This window comes from Bos grunniens, chromosome 20 (genome assembly GCF_055505025.1).
Source record: "Bos grunniens cultivar Pamir isolate PY7600 chromosome 20, Bosgru_T2T1.0, whole genome shotgun sequence".
Classification (NCBI taxonomy): domain Eukaryota; kingdom Metazoa; phylum Chordata; class Mammalia; order Artiodactyla; family Bovidae; genus Bos; species Bos grunniens.
Window position 1 is genome coordinate 57,687,993 of NC_141184.1, and position 21,102 is coordinate 57,709,094.

General features: G+C 35.3%; 1 protein-coding gene across 22 annotated transcripts in view; it reads right to left on the reverse strand.

Annotated features, from left to right (window-relative positions):
* The window catches only part of ADAMTS6 (ADAM metallopeptidase with thrombospondin type 1 motif 6), a 279,491-nt gene that overhangs the window by 110,211 nt on the left and 148,178 nt on the right, over nucleotides 1–21,102 (reverse strand). For 21 of the 22 annotated variants that reach the window (XR_015148908.1, XR_015148909.1, XR_015148911.1 and 18 more), the window contains one exon: nucleotides 5,571–5,678. Coding sequence is in view for 13 of the 22 variants with exons in the window: in XM_086361952.1 (XP_086218078.1) it covers nucleotides 5,571–5,678 (108 nt within the window). In the remaining 9 variants the exon portion in view is untranslated. The remainder of the gene's footprint in view (nucleotides 1–5,570; nucleotides 5,679–21,102) is intronic. The other variant, XM_086361953.1, reaches the window with a different exon arrangement.

Here is a 21,102-nt window from a genome sequence, read left to right on the forward strand (position 1 = left end):
ATAGAAGTCATAATTAATATAATTAGTTTACACCAAATAAACTTTAAGTATACAAATTCTATAAGCACAGTAAAGGTGAGAATTCCGAGTTTTGTATTTTCTATTTTTATTCTTTTTTAACCTGAAGATGCCAAAACTGTAAAAGTTCTATTTCCACAGGCATAGAATTTTACTTCATTTCTTAAACTAGAAAAGTTAAATATTCAGAGGGAAACTAGTTTTTAATTTTTATTCTCAAGGGTTATATCCAATCTAGTGATTTTGTACTATTCTAAATATCAGTCATATTACTTTAGCCTAAACTATCCAGAGAAAGTAGATAAATTTGGCCTTCTTTTCACTAATTCAGGTGTGTTTAACCAGATTCAGAAAGGTGAAAGAAGTGAAACTATCACATTCCAAACATAAAATCTCGTATTGCTCATTCTTGCTTTTCACATTCCTTCTAAATAAAAGAAATATGTCTTTAAAACTATCTAGAAAGATGATATATTCCAGTGAGGCTTTAAAATTTTTCTTAAGAAACATTTATTCATCATTAAACATTTCTTTCTGTTAAGCCACTGAATTTTATTAATATTATAAATCAAACAATCTAACTTTGAAAATTTGTCAGAATTCTACAAAGTAAAATTCAAAATAAGTATACACACAGTATTTTAAAATAATTTTTTTAAACTAGACATATTTTAGGATGTAATTATGGTAGATCTTGTACCATAGCCAGCACTGGGTCTAGTCAGCATCTGGAATAAGATAATTCTAAGGAAATCCTAAGATTTTAAAGGATGTGATATTGGTGATTCAATATAGAACATTCTTCCCAAATCAGAAAAGCTTAGAGTTGGAGCACAGTGTTATTAGAAGGCTAATCTTTCGCTGTGCAGGTGTGGGAATGCTAAAGTTTATTTCAGCCCAAATTCTAAATCAGAACCTGTCATCCCATACTATTCAAATTTCTAGAGCAATTGGAAAAGTTATTCTTTCTTCACTTCCTGTGTTTATAGTTTGGGACACAGTCAAAACATATTAAATTCTACTCTAAGAGAATGAAGATCTAAGGCTGCAAATGTCCTATTATATAGACAGTGCTTTAAAAGGACATGTAATAATTCTAATCTAGTCTTATGTTTACCATGCAAAAATATTAGGAATCAATGTCATGTATATGTAAGCCTAAATTCTGGACTGTGTCTCTAATTGGGTCTTGTAGAATCATTAAATTAATCTTTTGGCAATAAACCAAGTATATGAAATGTTCTTTGTGGTCACCATCAGAGCTTACAAGAGCTGGGTTTTGATTATCCTTAATATTCTGTTTAGTAACAATGCCAACACTACTATCAGAATTTTTATACTACAGATCTTTGTTTACTATCTTATCAAATATGGCATCCCTCCGAGTTCTATCCAAAGGGCTATTGCTGATGGCATGTCTAACGAAAACTCTTTTACTGCAAGTTATACTGACTGATTTGTAGTAGTGTGACCCATGGACATACAGTACCAGTGCACTGTCTGGGCTCATCAAATTTCCTCCTTTGGTTAATGCTACTGTCCCAGAGCACATCCATTCAAACCATATGGTTCTTATTCAGCCCTTGAATGGCTTATTCAGGCAAACATCCAATGGCTGTAATAGCGATGTCAGACCCCCCAGGACTCACGCAAAGATCAGTTTTTAATTTTTTGGCCATATTTCTTACTCCATCTGCTAAATGTGCATGGAACAGTTCCCATACTTACATGGAACATTTGTGGAACTGTGCCCCCGGGCAAAGATCCCGTATCTTTTGTAGCCAGAGTTTGACGAGATCATTGTGGATCCAGTACTCTGGATATGTCTATGCTATCACTTGAGCCATATTTCTCCCCTCCCCCAGACTTAAAAAAAAAAAAAGATTTATTTAAAAAACTATGAGCAGCTTTGGTTTTATCCTGCTGGCTAGACAGGATATAGGTTCCTTCTTGTTCCTTCTGCTGAGAGTAGTTTTGAAATTCAGAATTAAGATCAGAGGTTGTGGATATACCATTCATGCTTCTGAGACACACAAACTCATGCTTACAGTCTGTGATGCTCAGTACTACCAGTTAAGACAGTCTGGCAAATAATTTTCTGCCCACCAACATCTAAGGTTGGCACATAATGATGAAAAGTAATGATGATGTTCTCGTAACGTATATTAGCACCATTCCTCTGAGGAAGCCAAAAAAAAGCTCACCAAGATAGTATCTCATTTCATTCTCACTCTATCTCTATGAAATATGTAAAAATAGATTTGCTCTCACTTTAAAATGATTCATTATTTTGCCAATTCACTATTTTGCCAACTACCATATATATTTAGCTCAATGTTCTGTCCAAGGGCCTTTTTATTGTGATTCCAGAGATAACAAACTGTTACAAGTAAATAAATGAAAAATCCACTTATTAATAAAGGGTAAAACATATTGTTAAACCATTTCAGGCTCAGTGACTCAGCATTCTTATGACAGTGAAAATTTGCCTTTTATTCCACATCATTTCCCATTTGAAGGTAAAGTATAATTATAGGCAGTAGAGAGGGACAGTTTTCAACTTTGGAATCAGAAAGACCTGGGCTAGAATCTCAGCTTTACTATTCAATTGCTATGTAATCTTAGGCTTTCAAGTCTTTCTTTCTTCATCTGTAAAATGGAATTAAAACAGTACCCACTGTAGAAGATTTTTGTCAATAGTAAACAGAACAAATATGTGCTTGGCACACTGTAAGTATAAAACTATTCATTATCATTTATAATCATTATTACTGATAATGTCAACTATTTACAGATGGCACAAATACAGACTGGATACACAAAGCTGATCAGACCAACTGAAAACTTTGCTTTAATTTTGTTACTGTTTGCAAGGCTATTTTGGTTTGAATTAAATTCTGGGCTCTTATTTACTATCCAAATGTGTATGCATGCCCAGTCACTTCAGTCCTGTCCAACTCTGCAACCCTATGGACTGCAGCCTACCAGGCTGCTCTGCGCTCAGGAGCCATTCTCCAGGCAAGGATGCTAGAGTGGGTTGCTATGTCCTCCTCCAAGGGATCCTTCCAACCCAGGGATTTTGAACCTTTGTCTCTTATGTCTCCTGCACTGGCAGGTGGGTTCTTTACCTCTAGTGCCACCTGGGAAGCCCTAATACCCAAACAGGTATAGCTTTCAGAGGAAAATCTGCATTTGTTAATAGCACCATGCTTCTCTCTTAAGGAAAAAAGTAGCTTGAGAACAACAACAATAAAAATTCAAAAACAGATAACAAGGCAAATGCAGTAAGTGAAAAATAAAATAAATTCAGCTCACATGAATAGTTCTTTGTACTTTTCTCCCTTAAAAATGTAAGTTGGAAAAAAATGTAAGTTGATCTAGCCTTCAAAGTTTTTTCATAAATTCAAAATTAATGATAAGGATATTTTGAGAGTCTTCTCCTAGCACTCTGTCCTTTCTAAGAGTTTTTATGTTTATTTGTTTTTTTTCATTCATTCATTGAAAAATATCCTAAGGCTATTCTATCTATAAAACTTCCATGACTTTGGAAGAACGGCTAAGATTTGTTTTACATATTAATTTGAGATGATGAAATCCAAAGTATTGACTTTACGAAACTGCACTCTAATGTTGTGAATATTAATGACCTCTTGGTAGGCAAAGTTTGCTAACACTTACAAGTTCTTAAATAGACTTTAACAGAGTGCAAGTTGTTGTGCCAAAGTCTGCTGGAAGCTGAGAAGATTCTAAGGAGAGGGTAAGGAGGCAGGCAAGGGGTTCTTTTAACCTAAGCATTTCCATTGTTTTCAAATGTACATAACAGAATTATGTAGAATGCATTTGAACAAAGTATTTAACAATTAAAAAGTTGACAACCATTAGCCTAGATTAAGAAAGTGAATCTTTAGAAATCAAATACATTTTTGCCCCATTTTATTTACTTTCTCTTGCCTGTGCTTATTCTTACTTATGCTTAGAAATAATTATATTTCCCTTCTATTTGCTAATCTAAATTTAAATTCAATATTGTTAGCTTTGACATTATTTAGAACATTTTCTAAGTAGCCTTCAAAAATGTAATGCATATGTAAATGACATCTCTATCAATTATATGCACATAAGCTTTAAAATATGATATTTCAGACCCTGCTGTTAAGCACAAATTATGAGATATTAACTGTGTTTACCATAAAGGTGACTGTGTTGGGTTTTCAGATAGCCACTACTTGTGATTTACCTAATTAGAGTGATCATATAATTTACAGATGCTTTCAGGAGAGCTCTTAAGTGTTTAAAAGAATGAGTTCTTCATGCTTTGGGTTAAAAATTAAAGTAAAATAAAAAGAGATATCAGGTCTAGTGATAGTATTATTACAGGCAAATAGAAAAAGTGAGCTGCTGGTGTAGATCACAAGAATAATAATCAATCAATGGCAAATAAAGAAACAGATTCTCACTGTGACTTTCCCTTTACTGTTGTGTTATTTCTTCTAAGTACAGATTGATATAAATTGCTACTTGTCATTGACAAGAATTGTTGGTTCCAGAATAAACCTAGACTGTTGTTTCAAGAATGTGGTTCCTAATATTTCTATTACATCTATGAAAAAACAGAAAGAATTTTTGGTAGTGTGTGAAGGTCTCTGTATTTTTATTGGCTACTTACAAAAGTTTCACAAAAAGATTCTTAATCTTTAAAAAATGACCCTATCAATTTATACACTTAGCATAATTTACCAACATTTTCAAACTCAGCATGGAAAAACCATCAACATGGCACTTGGACATGGGTCCTGAATGAAGCCATCAGCAAGGATTAATAAACTGTGACAGCTGCCCAAAAGCTTTCATTCTTTTCATTTAAACGTCAGATTGCAAGCTGAATTTCACTATAATCTTTGTTGAAACTAGCCCAACTAACATGGAAGAAGTCAGAACTGAGAACAGATGACAGTGTAGTTACTGTTGTAAACTCAGTTCATAGCAATAAATTTTAGAATCATATATATAGCAATTCCTAAAGAATTTCAAGAATAGCCTAAAATATTTTTATCTGTTTAAACAATTCCTAATAATTATGGTTTTTGAAAACTAGGACGATGATACTAAAAATTATTCAGCAATAATTTCTATGCTCAATAAATTATTCTTCTACTGTTAGATCTTTCATATTACAATTTAAAAATGACTCATTAGACTATAGTTATAAAATATATTTTAGGATCACATAATTTTCTTGGAAATTGTTGCAAAAAAAACATCCATATGACTAAATAGACTCTATTAAATAAGATTGCTGTTGGGCTTTTTTTGTGCCCATACAGCTCAAATGTATACATATAGAAAGATGAACTTGACTCAGAAAATACTCACTATACTTTCCTGAACAATGCATATTTACAGATATCAAGATAATTCATTAGGCTAGAAAATTACTATCTTCTCAAGCACATTTTAATTAGTACGCATGATTTTCTAGTGGCTGAATATCAAAATCAGAAATTTGTCAGTTTTGTCTACATGTTAAAAGCTAATGAATCTTTTGAGCTTACCCCCTTTTCAATATTCCCAGTTTGACAGAGTGTTCCCTCAGCTGCAGGAATACTGTTGGTGACACAGCGGTTGCTTTTGCTGAGACACCAGAGCTCTCTACACACTTCCTAGGAAAGAAGGCAAAAGCAAGTTGATCAGAAGTAGAGACTAAAATCATATCCACTTGTCCATAAAAAATACCCACAGTATATAAGCCATATTAAGCATTACTTGTCTCTTGCTGGTATTGAAGCATCAGAGATGAGGATTTTAGAGGAGGTCCTTTTGGAAGGTAGGTTACCCGTTTCACAGATTAATTTTTATTTTTATTTTTTTTTTAATTTTATTTTATTTTTAAACTTTACATAATTGTATTAGTTTTGCCAAACATCAAAATGAATCCATCACAGGTATACATGTGCTCCCCCTCCTGAACCCTCCTCCCTCCTCCCTCCCCATACCATCCCTCCAGGTCGTCCCAGTGCATCAGCCCCAAGCATCCAGTATCGTTCATTGAACCTGGACTGGCATCTCGTTTCATACATGATATTTTACATGTTTCAATGCCATTCTCCCAAATCTTCCCACCCTCTCCCTCTCCCACAGAGTCCATAAGACTGTTCCATACATCAGCGTCACTTTTGCTGTCTCGTACACAGGGTTATTGTTATCATCTTTCTAAATTCCATATATATGCGTTATCCAGCAATCCCACTGCTGGGCATACATACTGAGGAAACCAGAAGGGAAAGAGACACGTGTACCCCAATGTTCATCGCAGCACTGTTTATAATAGCCAGGACATGGAAGCAACCTAGATGTCCATCAGCAGATGAATGGATAAGAAAGCTGTGGTACATATACACAATGGAGTATTACTCAGCCATTAAAAAGAATACATTTAAATCAGTTCTAATGAGGTGGATGAAACTGGAGCCTATTATACAGAGTGAAGTAAGCCAGAAGGAAAAATCACAGATTAATTTTTAATATTGTCTTCATAATTCTTTTTTCAATAGATAAAGTATATCTTTGTTTTTAATTATATCTTCATTTTAATCAGACTTTTTAAAATAACTTACACAAATTCTATTACTAGAGAGTAGTGAGAAGGAAAGAATATGTGGAAAGGACACATATATTTATGACTCCCCAAAACATACGATAGCACAAACTTTAGAACTAATAGAGTCGCCGAGTAGGTAATTTCCTAGACCTAATGAAATATTCTAATAAAGAGTATTTTTTTTAAAAGAGAGACTATGGGAATGTACAGGGAGTGATTTCTAAAATTATTATATCCCCAAAGAACAATCTAGCAATGTTATTTGCAGTTCATCAATGTAGCCCACTTTCATGAAAGGGAAATTTGGTTTTGAACAAATGCTGCTATTTATGTGCCATTTCCATAACTGATATATTTCAGATGTTATTTGGAGCTGTTCTGTCTTCTTGATTATGACTTCTCACTACCCCACTGCAGCACAGGAGAATTACATTTAACTGTAATGCTGGCAATTTAAAATATCTCATTTTGTTCACACATCCGAGGTGGCTCAGTGGGTAAAGAATCTGCCTGCAATGCAGGAGACATGGGAGCTACGGGTTCAATCCTTGGGCCAGGAAGATCTCCTGGAGAAGGGCATGGCAACCCTCTCTAGTATTCTTGACTGCAGAATCCCATGGACAGAGGAGCCTGGAAGGCTACAGTCTATGGAGTTGCAAAGAGTCAGACACAACTAAAGTGGCTGAGCATGCATGCACATATTAATCTATCAGATTTTAAAATAAGCTGTCCAACATATACCAAAATAAAGTGTTTGAACAGAATGGCCAAAAAAGATTACTTTGGAGAAAATACTGCAAAATTTTAGGTATTTTTAATATATGCTCACCAACTAGCAGGAGGCAGTGTTCAAAAGCATCCCTAAGAAAAGAAATGCAAAAAAGGCAAAATGGTTGTCTAAGGAGGCCTTACAAATAACTGAGAAAAGAAGAGAAGTGAAAAGCAAAGGAGAAAGGGAAACATATACCCATCTGAATGCGGAGTTCCAGAGAACACTAAGGAGAGATAAGAAAGTGTTTTTAAGTGAATGATGCAAAGAAATAAAGGAATATAATAGAATGGGAAAGACTAGAGATCTCTTCAAGAAAATTAGAGAATACTAATGGAACAGTCCACGCAAAGATAGGAACAATAAAGGACAGAGACAGTATGGACCTAACAGAAATAGAAGATATTAAGAAGAGGGGGCAAGAATACACACAAGAACTATACCGAAAAGATATTAATGACCCAGAAAATCACGATGGTGTGATCACTCACCTAGAGCTAGACATCCTGGAATGTGAAGTCAAGAGGGCCTTAGGAAGCATCATTACAAACAAAGCTAGTGGAGGTGATGCAATTCCAGCTGAGCTATTTTAAATCTAAAAGATGATGCTGTTGAAGTGCTACACTCAATATGCCATCAAATTTGGAAAACTCAGCAGTGGCCACAGGACTGGAAAAGGTCAGTTTTCATTCCAATCCCAAAGAAGAGCAACACCAAAGAATGTTCAAACTATTGCATAATTGCACTCATTTCACACACTAACAAAGTAATGCTCATAATCCTCCACACTAGGCTTCAAAATACGTGAACCAAGAACTTCCAGACATTCAAGATGGGTTTACAAAAGGCAGAGGAATCAGAGATCAAATTGCCAATATGTGTTGGATCACAGAAAAAGCTAGAGAATTCTAGAAAAACATCTACTTCTGTTTCATTGATTATGCTAAAGCCTTTGACTTTGTGGATCACAACAAACTGTGGAAAATTCTTAAAGAGATGGGAATACCAGACCACCTGACCTGCCTCCTGAGAAACCGGTATGCAGGTCAAGAAGCAATAGAACTGGACATGAACAATGGACTGGTTTCAAATTGGGAAAGGAGTATGTCAAGGCTATCTACTGTCACCCTACTAGTTTAACTTATATGCAGAGTAATCATGTGAAATGCCAAGTTGGATGAAGCACAAGCTGGATTCAAGATTGCCAGTAGAAACATCAATAACCTCAGATATGCAGATGACACCACCCATATGGCAGAAAGCAAAGAGGAACTAAAGAGCCTCTTGACGAAGATGAAAGAGGAGAGTGAAAAAGCTAGCTTAAAACTCAACATTCAAAACACGAAGATCATGGCATCTGGTCTCATCACTTCAAGGCAAAAAGATGGGGTAACAGTGGAAACAGCAGCGGACTTTATTTTCTTGGGCTCCAAAATCACTGTGGACGGTGACTGCAGCCATGAAATTAAAAGATGGTTGCTCCTTGGAAGAAAAGCTGGGATAAACCTAGATAGTGTATTAAAAGGCAAAGACATTAGTTTGCCTACAAAGATTCGTATAGTCAAAGCTATCGTTTTTCCAGCAGGCATGTACGGATGTGAGAGCTGGACAATAAAAAAGGGAGAGTGCCAAAGAATTGATACCTTTGAACTGTGGTGTTGGAGAAGACTCTTAAGAGTGCCTTGGACAGCCAGGAGATCAAACCAGTCAATCCAAAGGAAATCAACCCTGAATATTAATTGGAATGGCTGATGCTGAATCTCCAACAGTTAGGCTACCTGATACATACAGCCAACTCATTGGAAAAGATCCTGATGCTGGGAAAGACTCAAGGCAGGAGGAGAATGGACAACAGAAGATCAGATGGTTGGACGGCATTTCTGAATCAACGGACACGAGTTTTAGCAAATTCCGGGAGATGGTGAAGGACAAGGAAGCCTAGCATGCTGCAATCCATGGGGTTGCAAAAGAGTCAGACACGACTGAGCAACTGAACAACAACAAACTAGCATCATTAGTGACATTAAAAGTTTTCAATTTAAACTGGAAACAATATCTATAATATATAAATTTGCAATAAGAACATATTAATCTGGCGTGTACAGATACATTTATATGCAACATTCAATTCTATTGCTATTATTCCCCAACTGCTCTTTTATTCTCAAAGCATAAATGTACAAACTTATGCCACATATCACAAGAAAAAAAATTATAACTATTTATGGTGATATATATTAACTATATTTATTGTCACGATAATTTTGCAATATGCACAAATATTGAATCATTATGTTGTACACCTGAAACTAATATTATGCTATTTGTCAACTGTATCTTAATTAAAACTTTTTAAAAATAATTTTTGCCACATAAACACAATTCAGAAATACAATAGTAACATAATGAATTCACTAGTTAATCACTGCTACAAACAGAGATGCCCCACAGAACACAGCAAAAAGGAAGGATTTTTCCGGGGCCCCTCTTTAAGGTGTTTCACTCCACCAGGCAGAGAAAGAAACAAAATTTATATTAGACTTTTAAAATACTCTAAAAAATTCATCTATTATACCTAATTTATCTACTTTAAATCCCATGTGGAGAATTATTGAGCCAGAAGAAAGTTAAAACCCCAGAAAAGAAAAACATGTGCTGTGGATCATAATATAAAGATAAAACTTTCCTGTCCTACAATCCAACATATTACAAATTCCTCTTTCTTTCAAAGTTTCAGTTTCTGTTTAAAGAGAAAGCTATTTGTACTAATTTATTCTTCCTTTTCTACAGGAGATGGTTTTTTACTATATGTTCCTAAACATATTCTCCTAGTTTATTTAAAAGCAATAGGATTAATATTCTACACTCTTAAAATATTATATCATATATCAAAAATACTCATATTCAAAGATAAATATATTCACAAAAACAGAAAAGCATTGTTAGGATAATGATTGAGAAATTACTAACAATGTTGTAATTCTTGACCATACTCTCAATATTTTATTATTTTAATTAGGTATAAGAGCTTCTCTGGTGGCTCAGACAGTAAAGAATCTTCCTGCAGTAAAGAATCTACTTGGATTCGATCCCTGGGTTGGGAAGATCCCTTGGAGAAGGGAATAGCTACCCACTGCAGTATTCTTGCTTGGAGAATTCCATGGATAGAGGAGTCTGGCAGGCTATAGTCCCTGGGATTACAAAGAGTCGGACACAACTGACTAACATTTTCATTAGGTCTAAATCTTACTTTAGACAGAAGAAAAGAAGCCTAAAGTTTCTTTAGACAGAACTATGCAAAGAAAATCCTATCATTGTAAAGGACAATATTCATAGTATCTATTAGGAAAACACACTATTTAGTCAAGTTATAGAAACTATATTGATATTTTCCAAAAGTTTCTTGAAAACCTCTACCTTAAAATGGCAACTGCTTAAGATATTCTTTCCAAAAATGTAATCTCAAGATTCTACAATAGAGTCCTCTGATAAAGCACTCATATGCTTCAGGGAATAACACATTTTGAAAGTTTGATTCCCACTCTTAAAAAAAGAATTTATTATTTTAGTGGGCTCCTGGGAATTTGAATCTGCTAGGTATTAACATCTCACATATTGCTGTTTAAAGTATGGGACAAGAAATCCACGTATGGGGAAACTCTCAAGATGTTAAACTAGTCTTGGAGGAGACTCTGCAGAGTTTTCAAATAGACTTCTCATCTAAAATATCAGCCTGAATAAGAAAGACTTTGAAATCCGAATTAAGAACACCAAGATAAAAAATACTGTCTTGGAAGACAAAAAAAAAAAGGAAATTTTATTTCTTACTGAGAGAGCAAGAGGTACATTTTCTGGAAGAATTTGAGAACAAGTTCACACTTTGAGAAATACCCTTTTCTCTTTAAACTGAATCCTACACCATGGTTAATATATTTACATATGAATATCAGTTCCAATTGCATATGTATATCAATTGCTGAATAAGCATCAAAAGGTAGGTCCCAACCTCTAATTAAATTAAATGAATACTGAAACATTTTTACTCTTGGAGAAATTGTATAACAATCATAGTAGGTGGGTTAATTTCCCTAAATACAATATATAAGGTGACAGAGTATAGAACACGGCTGGGTGACTGAACAATGAACAACATAGTACAGTAAGTGTGAGGCACTGATGACTGTTTTTTGATTACCCACCAGCCTAGCTTTAGAAGAACAGAGTTCTCTTTCACATATGCATTATTCTTCATAGGATAAGTTAAGATTTTTTTAAGATTAGTTTCACAACCTCTATGAACTAATAAATAATTGCCTATTTCTTACAGCAATCAATTCCCTTCAGTAAACCTATAATTCATTTGAGAAGGCTCTCTATGAGAAACTGGGGTCTTAATGTTTGCCCTTGAAATTAAAGGAGAGAGAAGTCCTCAACAATCTCCATTAAGGGAAATTTCTGTTATATTACACTGAAAATTGGAAATGATATTTCTAACCTCATAGGATCAACATTTAACCAGTTAGGAGAATTGCATGGTAAAACAAGTAACAGTTTATTTCCCATTCATTCAAGAATTTTGTTGAGCATCCACGATTAACCAGGTAATATAGTTAGTGTTATGAAAAAATAATACTATCACTTAGAATTTATGAGAAACAGAAGAAGGTAGGATAAAATTAGACATGTAACCCAACTGCCATGAATTGGTAATGCTCTGTGATAAAGTCTTTAATATTCTAGAAAGAGATTAGAAGAATGCTATCAATATGGTTAGATTTTTCACTAATTTTTAATTTTAATGAACTGTCCTTATTTATTAAATTTTACTGTTTTTACTTTCTAAGTTTCACAAAAGACTGTAAAATTTCTCAGTGCAAGGTATGTATGCTTATGGAAATCTTTATAAAAATGTTCCTACTAGGGAAATGTGAGAGTTAGCACCCCTATGTTGGTGTGTTAATTTTTGGAGAAAATTTTTCCTAACATCCAAAATCTAAGTTTGTGACCCCCCCCTCATTAAGCAAATGTGTGTTTAGATATAGCTCTGTGTTTACCAATGCCTTTAATAACCAATTGTTTCTTACAGCCCACTACTACCTTCTGAATTCAACTTCTTTCTTCCAGCATACATTCTTTAGTAGTTAAAATAGCAAGTTGGAAGTGGTCAAATAGGAGATGGCAAGAGTGAACATCGACATTCTAGGAATCAGCAAACTAAGATCTACTGGAATGGGTGAAATTAACTCAGTTGATCATTATATCTACTACTGTGGGCAGGAATCTCTTAGAAGAAATGGAGTAGCCATTATAGACAACAAGAGTTTGAAATGCAGTACTTGGATGCAATATCAAAAATGACAGTATGATCTCTGTTCATTTCCAAGTTTGCAAACCATTCAATAGCACGGTAATCCAAATCTATGCCCCAACCAGTAATGCTGAAGAAGCTGAAATTGAACGGTTTTATGAAGACCTACAAGACCTTCTAGATATAACAGCCAAAAAATATGTCCTTTTCATTATAGGTATCTGCAATGAAAAAGTAGGAAGTCAAGAAACATTTGGAGTAATAGGCAAATTTGGCCGTAGAGTACAGAATGAAGCAGGGCAAATGCTAATAGAGTTCTGCCAAGAGAATGCACTGATCATAGCAAACACCCTCTTCCAACAACACAAGAGAAGACACTACACATGGACATCACCAGATGGACAATACTGAAATCAGATTGATTATATTCTTTGCACCCCAAGATGGAGAAGCTCTATACAGTCAGCAAAAACAAGACCAGGAGCTGACTGTGGCTCAGATCATGAATCCTTATTGCCAAATTCAGACTGAAATTGAAGAAAGTGGGGAAAACCACTAGATCATTCAGATATGACCTAAATCAAATCCTTTATGACTATACAGCAGAAGTGAGAAATAGGTTTAAGAGACTAGATCAAATTTACAGAGCACCTGATGAACCATGGACGGAGGTTCGGGACATTGTACAGGAGACAAGGATCAAGACCATCCCCAAGAAAAATAAATGCAAGAAAGCAAAATGGCTGAGGCGGCCCTACAAATAGCTGTGAAAAGAAGAGAAGCAAAAAGCAAAGGAGAAAAGGAAAGATATACCCATTTGAATGCAGGGTTCCAAAGAATAGCAAGGAGAGATAAGAAAGCATTCCTCAGCGATCAGTGCAAAAAATAGAGGAAAACAATAGAATGGGAAAGACTAGAGATGTCCTCAAGAAAATTAGAGATACCAAGGGAACATTTCATGCAAAGATGGGCTCGATAAAGGACAGAAATGGTATGGACCTAACAGAAGCAGAAGATATTAAGAAGAGGTGTCAAGAATACACAGAAGAACTGTACAAAAAACATCTTCACGACCACATAATCACAATGGTGTGATCACTCACCTAGAGCCATACATCCTGGAATGTGAGGTCAAGTGGGCCTTAGGAAGCACCACTATGAACAAAGCTAGTGGAGGTGATGGAATTCCAGTTGAGCTCTTTCAAATCCTGAAAGATGATGCTGTGAAAGTGCTGCACTCAATATGCCAGCAAATTTGGAAAACTCAGCAGTGGCCACAGGACTGGAAAAGGTCAGTTTTCATTCCAATCCCAAAGAAGAGCAATGCCAAAGAATGCTCAAACTACCACACAATTGCACTCATCTCACATGCTAGTAAAGTAATGCTCAAAATTCTCCAAACCAGGCTTCAGCAATATGTGAACTGTGAACTTCCAGACGTTCAAGCTGGTTTTAGAAAAGGCAGAGGAACCAGAGATCAAATTGCCAACATCTGCTGGATCACTGAAAAAGCAAAAGAGTTCCAGAAAAACATCTCTTTCTGCTTTATTGACTATGCCAAAGCCTTTGACTGTGTGGATCATAATAAACTGTGGAAAATTCTGAAAGTGATGGGACTACCAGATCACCTGACCTGCCTCTTAACAAACCTGTATGCAGGTCAGGAAGCAACAGTTAGAACTGGACATGGAACAACAGACTGGTTCCAAATAGGAAAAGGAATATGTCAAGGCTGTATACTGTCACCCTGCTTATTTAATTTATATGCAGAGTACATCATGAGAAACGTTGGGGTGGAGGAAGCACAAGCTGGAATCAAGATTGCTGGGAGAAATATCAATAACCTCATATATGCAGATGACACCACCCTTATGGCAGAAAGTGAGGAAGAACTAAAGAACCTCTTGATGAAAGTGAAAGAGGAGAGTGAAAAAGTTGGCTTAAAGCTCAACATTCAGAAAACTAAGATCACGGCATCCGGCCCCATCACTTCATGGCAAATAGATGGGGAAACAGTGGAAACAGTGGCTGACTTTTTTTTTTTTGGGTTCCAAAATCACTGCAGATAGTGATTGCAGCCATGAAATTAAAAGACACTTACTCCTTGGAAGGAAAGTTATGACCAATCTAGACAGCATATTAAAAAGCAGAGATTCTCTTTGTCAACAAAGGTCTGTCTAGCCAAGGCTATGGTTTTGCCAGTGGTCATGTATGGCTGTGAGAGTTGGACTATAAAGAAAGCTGAGTGCTGAAGAATTGATGCTTTTGAACTGTGGTGTTGGAGAAGACTCTTGAGAGTCCCTTGGACTGCAAGGAGATCCAACCAGTCCATTTAAAGGAGATCAGTCCTGGGTGTTCATTGGAAGGACTGATGCTGAAGCTGAAACTCCAATACTGTGGCCACCTGATGCGAAGAGCTGACTCATTGGAAAAGATCCTGATGCTGGGAAAGATTGAGGGCAGGAGAAGGCGATGACAGAAGATGAGATGGTTGGATGGCATCACTGACTCAATGGACATGGGTTTGGGTGGACTTCGGGAGTTGGTGATGGACAGCGAGGCCTGGCGTGCTGTGGTTCATGGGGTCGCAAAGAGTCAGACATGACTGAGTGACTGAAGTGAACCCGAAAATAGCAAGGGACTCATTCTTATTTGTCTGAAAATATCTTTTAGTTTCATTTCAAAAATGATATTTTAGTCAAATATAGAGTCCTAGGCGCTGCTTATCTTACTCCTGCATTTGAAGATATTAAGTTCATTGACACCTGGACTTTACAGAGGCTGATGAAAAATCACTTGTCAGTCTAATTGCTGCTTCTTTGTGACAGAGTCTTTCTAGTTGCTTTCAAGAGTTCTCTTTGTCTTTGCTTCAGAGCAGTTTCAACACTGTATGTGTTCTTTTTATTTATCTATGCTTTGAGGATTTATATATTTCTTTGTTTCATAAAAATTACTAGTTCAGTCATTAAATCTTTTAATATACCTCTTCTCCATTCTTTCTCCTAGAACTTCCTATTCAACTTACATTGGACCTTCTTATTCTAACTCATGTCTCTTAATGTCTTTCCATATTTTCCACATCAGTTGATCTTTTGTAGGCTTAAAGTCTGTGGATTGTGATACTTCCTTTTTAGAGATGTAGGTTTTTACCTCCAACAGAAATCAGAGTCATAAAAATTACTAAGTGTCTTCTGGATATAGTTTCTATCAATGTTTTAAAAATAAAACAAATGAATATATCTTCACAGATTCTTTACTTGCCCTAATGAGTTCATCATCTTAGTTTTGGAAATCAAGCTACCACGTTATCTATGTCCAGTAAAGAGGCCATTCTATAGGAATTTCAAATGTTTCTAAGAATCTAACATTACTGCTACAGATTTTTCTCTTTGTAAGAAACTTGCCTGATTGTTTCACACCATTAATGCACTTAGAAACAATCTAAGTGAAGAAACAAGATTTATGCATTATACTGGCATCATCCCACAATATATCAATTTTACCTGTGCCTCTCCTCATTGGAGAAGTACATGCTGAAGCTAAAAAAATGATATTTAGTTATATTTTGTTAGTTTTGTGTGCATGCATGTTAAGTCGCTTCAGTCGTGTCTGATTCTTTACAACACTATGAATCACAGCCAGCCAGGCGACTCTGTCCATGGGATTCTCCAGGCAAGTATACTGGAGTGGGTTCTCATGTACTCCTCCAAGGGATCTTCCTGACCCAGGGATCAAATCACATCTCAAATTGCATCTACTGCATTGGCAGGCGGGTTGTTTAGCAACCTGAGAAGCCCTTTGTTAGTTTTACTTACTACTATTTTATGTTTCTGTACCTGAAGGAGTGATTGTTTACTCTAAATAATGTTTTTGAAACATGACTTAAAAAAAAGTTACATACAGGATTGGAGATAAAATATGCATGTTGACTTAGAAATCAGTTCAACTAATGGATAAAAGGTAGAAGGTACACAGGAAATTTGTTAAAAGAGTAGATCCTAAGGAACTTTCCTGGTGGTTAAGAATTCAATTTCCAATACAGGGGGTACAGATTTGATCCTTGGTGGAGAAGCTAAGATCCCACATGCCTCATGGGCCCCAAAAGCAGAACATAAACAACAGAAGCAATACTGTTACAAAGTCCATAAAGACTTTAAAAATGGTCCACATTTAAAAAAAAAAAAAAAAAAAACTTAAAAAAAAGAGTAGATTCTAAAAGTTCTCATCACAAGGGAACAATTTTTTTTCTTTTCATTTTATCTATAGGAGATGATTATTTTAGCCACTAAGTTGTGTCTAATTCTTTTGTGACCACATGTACTAGAGCCTGCCAGGCTCCTCTGTCCATGGGATTTCCCAGGCAAGAAAACTGGAATGGGTTGTCATTTCATTCTCCAGGGGATTTTCCAAACCAGGGGTCAAGCCCATGTCTCCTGCATTGGCTGGAGGATTCTTTACCAGTGAGCCATCTGGGAAGCCCATATGAGATGATGCGTGCATGCATACTCAAGTCATTTCAGTCACGTCTAAATCTTTGCAACCCTGTAGACTGTAGCCCACTGGGCTCCTCTGTCCATGGGATTCTCCAGGCAAGAATACTGGAGTGGCTTGCCATGCCCTCCTCCAGGGTATCTTCTTGACAAAGGAATCGAATCTACATCTCCTCAGTCTTCTGCATTGCAGATTCTTTAATGCTGAGTCACCGGGGACACCCATATGAGATGATAGATGCTAGCTAAAACATACTATAGTCATTATTTCACGACATATGTAAATTAAATCATCATGCTGTACACTGTAAACCTATACAGTGATCTATGCCAATTATGTTTCAATAAAACTGGGAAAAAAGATTTTTTAAAAAACCTGGGGACTATGCAGATCTGTTTAATGTACAGAAAAATCTTCGAAAAGTCAGACCTGAACAATCATAATTTCCTAATCATTGGAGATACTGCAGAATACACTAAATAACTTCTTAGCAGCAATGTTGTAGGCATGAAAAAAGAAACTAATTACTTTTTCACGGTATACTGGCAACTACTGTGCTAGGCATCTTCATATCTGTATCTCATTTCATCATGACAATCTATTAGAAAGTGTGAGAAACATAAGCTCAGAAAGACTTAGCAATTGCTTCAATTCTACCTAAACCTAGATTTCAATCAGTTGTCTAATATCAATGCCTAAAACATCTCCACACAATTAAGCTACTTTTCAGTTTCTTTTAAGTGTATCAAAACTGAATAAAGTCACTGGTCAATTAAGGCTGATTAGTAAAGGTTTACTTACAACAACAACATCATACAAAACCCCACTCAATATTCATAATGTCCTTTATTGACATAATCATAATCCTATACTTTATCTGTATTTTAAAGGAAGATACCTCAACTTAATATTAATTAGCCTCCAATTAAAATAAATAAATTTATATTAAAAATACTACGTACTAATTCATAATATATTCATTCAATACATGAGCTTGAGAGCTTCCCTGGTGGCTCAGATGGTAAAGAATTTGCCTGCAATGTGGGAGATATGGGCTCAATTCCTGGGTTGGGAAGACACCCCTGGAGAAGAGAAGGGCAACCCACTCCAGTATTCTTGCCTGGAGAATCTCATGGACCAGAGCTTGGTAGACTACAGTCCATAGATAGGGTCGCACAGAGTTGGACACAATTGAGTGACTAACCCATTCACTTTCAAAGCATGAGCTTAGGCATCAACTTATACATTAGAATGTAACATCATCATGTACATTAGAGTGTACATCTCTAATGTAATTAAAGATACTGTTAAAATACTCTTCAAAACTTATCTAAAATTTTAATATCAACTCCAAGATTTCTATTCCATTTGATTTTTCAAATGAAGGAAGTTTGCAAATATTAATAACAATAAAAATATTAGCAAGTATAAATCATAATTAAAAATACATAGAGTAGAGTTTTAAAGTAATCATCTAATGAAAAATAATTTAGCTGATATCAAGAAAATAACTTTGTAAAGGACTGAACTTGGGCTCCTTTGATCAGAATAGAATAATTGGTTTTTTTATAGTCAAAGACATTAGGATTAGCTTTCTTAGTGTTTCCATCCTTTTCAAGTAACTATAGCTGTTAAATGATGATTAAAAAAAAGGGGGGAAGAAAGGCTCTTTGATTTACCTGAGAAAATTAAAATTAGCAGCTGACATGGGGGAAAGTGAAAGTGAAGTCACTCAGTCATGCCCAACTCTTTGTGACCCTGTGGATTGTAGCCCATGGAATTTTCCAGGCAAGAATACTGACGTAGGTTGCCATTTCCTTCTCCAATAGGGGAAAGGGATATTATAAAAACACAATACCATTTCATAATTATTATATCATTAAGAAATTAAAACAGTATAAGAAGAGAAAATAACCTTTTTACTGCTAGATGGTTTTTGCTTTTAATTTCTTAAACAACTCTAAAGATCAATTAAGAGACATACACAAATTTTCTGCCCTTGTGAAATCCTAAGGGTATAACATCTTGGGTCCCTGGTTCTGGATATGAAACATTCTCTTTGTCCTCATTATCCTATTGGTAACATTTCTCAACAGCTGTTTGCAATAAAGGATCCTAATGGCCAGGGGGGAAAGCATACCACTAAAGAGGTCAAGAAGGAGCATCGCTGATTAGAAAGGTTACTTATCATTGTATCACCCAAAGGAAAATTGAAAACCAACATATGGTGACCCTGTGGCCTGGCTCCAGGTGTTTAGTAGCCATGTGAAGAAAGAGAATAATGCACCCGTATTTCAGCTTTAAATAGATTAATCCTGTTATATGTGTAATTTAAGTGCAAGAGATCCTAAAAAGGTTAAAAAAAAAGCCATATATGTATATATATATATATAGTTATATGTGTATTATATATATATATATACATTAAACACACACACATACATATAAACAAAAAACTAGCCTAGAAATTTGGATTAAATGACTATCAATCTAAAGGGATTAAAAATTATTAAATGGTTTAAAAAATACTTCTAAGAAGCAAGTGAAAAGTGTTAGTCGCTCAGTTGTGTATGACTCTTTGAGACCCCATGGACTGTAGCCTGCCACAGTCCCCTGTCCATGGGATTCTCCAGGCAAGAATACTGGAGTGGGTTGCCATTTCCTTTTCCAGGGGATCTTCTCAACCCAGGGATCAAACCTGGGTCTCCTGCATCACAGGCTGATTCTTTAGGAAGCCCAGAGTAGAAACTACTGATCTCCAAGAATACAAATGATTATAAACCTATGATTTTTGGCTTGAAATTTGAGTAAAAATAAAAATTAAATCAACTTCTTGTCAAGTATATGCCTGATAAGTACATATGTTTGTACTCCAAAAGAATATTGAGGTGTTAAAACAATTCCATGTCTTTTATTCCCTAAGCCCATATCAAACCATATTGTAGAATATTTATGTCACCTTAAAATCCTCAAGGAAAGTGATTCTACAATTTCCCTCAGTACAAAATTCCAGTATTTAATAACTTGAAATTCTTCCTACTACCTAATCAACAACCTTCCAGCTATAAAAATTAAGGCAACTGTGCTTTTTTATGCTCTTGGTGGGGAAGGAGAACAATTTGTTACCAGCAATCAAACTATAATAAATGCTCCAAAGCCTGAAAGTGATTTTGAAGCCAACATTTAGCTTTCTTTTTTACAGGCTACTCAAACTCAATTTCTTTAAACTTCCCTTATATGTACTTCTAAGTATTTCACTATTATCCTCTCAAGTTATCTGAATCTCTTTAAAAAATTATGGAGGTAGTCAAAAGTACCCAAAAAAGACTAATAAAGTATTTTTAGTTAAATGATTCTCAATGAGAAAGCAAAAATGACTTGAACCTTAGCTAACTCAGAGTGATAAAATAATAAACAAAAGAGAGTAACATGAAAACATTAAAAAGTGAGTCTAAGAGACAAAATAGGTCAGTTTTAAGTATACTCCATGGGGATAATACCTTGATTAAATAACTCTAATATCTTATCTCTAGCAGGTTACCCTTACTACAAAGAGCTATATTTCAGGCAGACACAGCGTGATGGAAGGCTTCTTAAAGACATTAATTACTACAATACTGTAAAGTAATTAGCCTCCAATTAAAAGAAATAATTAAAAATATAAAGACATTAACATGTTGATAAAAATAATTTATACTGTCCTATATTAAAGTATATTTATTTCCTAAGATAATATGCTTTCGAAATTTCGTGATCCTCTGCACATCAATAAGTTCTCCTGTTCTCATTCATTAAAAATCTTTTGTTTTCTATTGCTCTTAAGACAAAAACCTAGAATTCTTAACAAAGCCTGTAAGTCTGATTTGTATCCTATTCTTTTCTTGCCTCATGTACATGATGGCTGCTTTGAGAGCATCA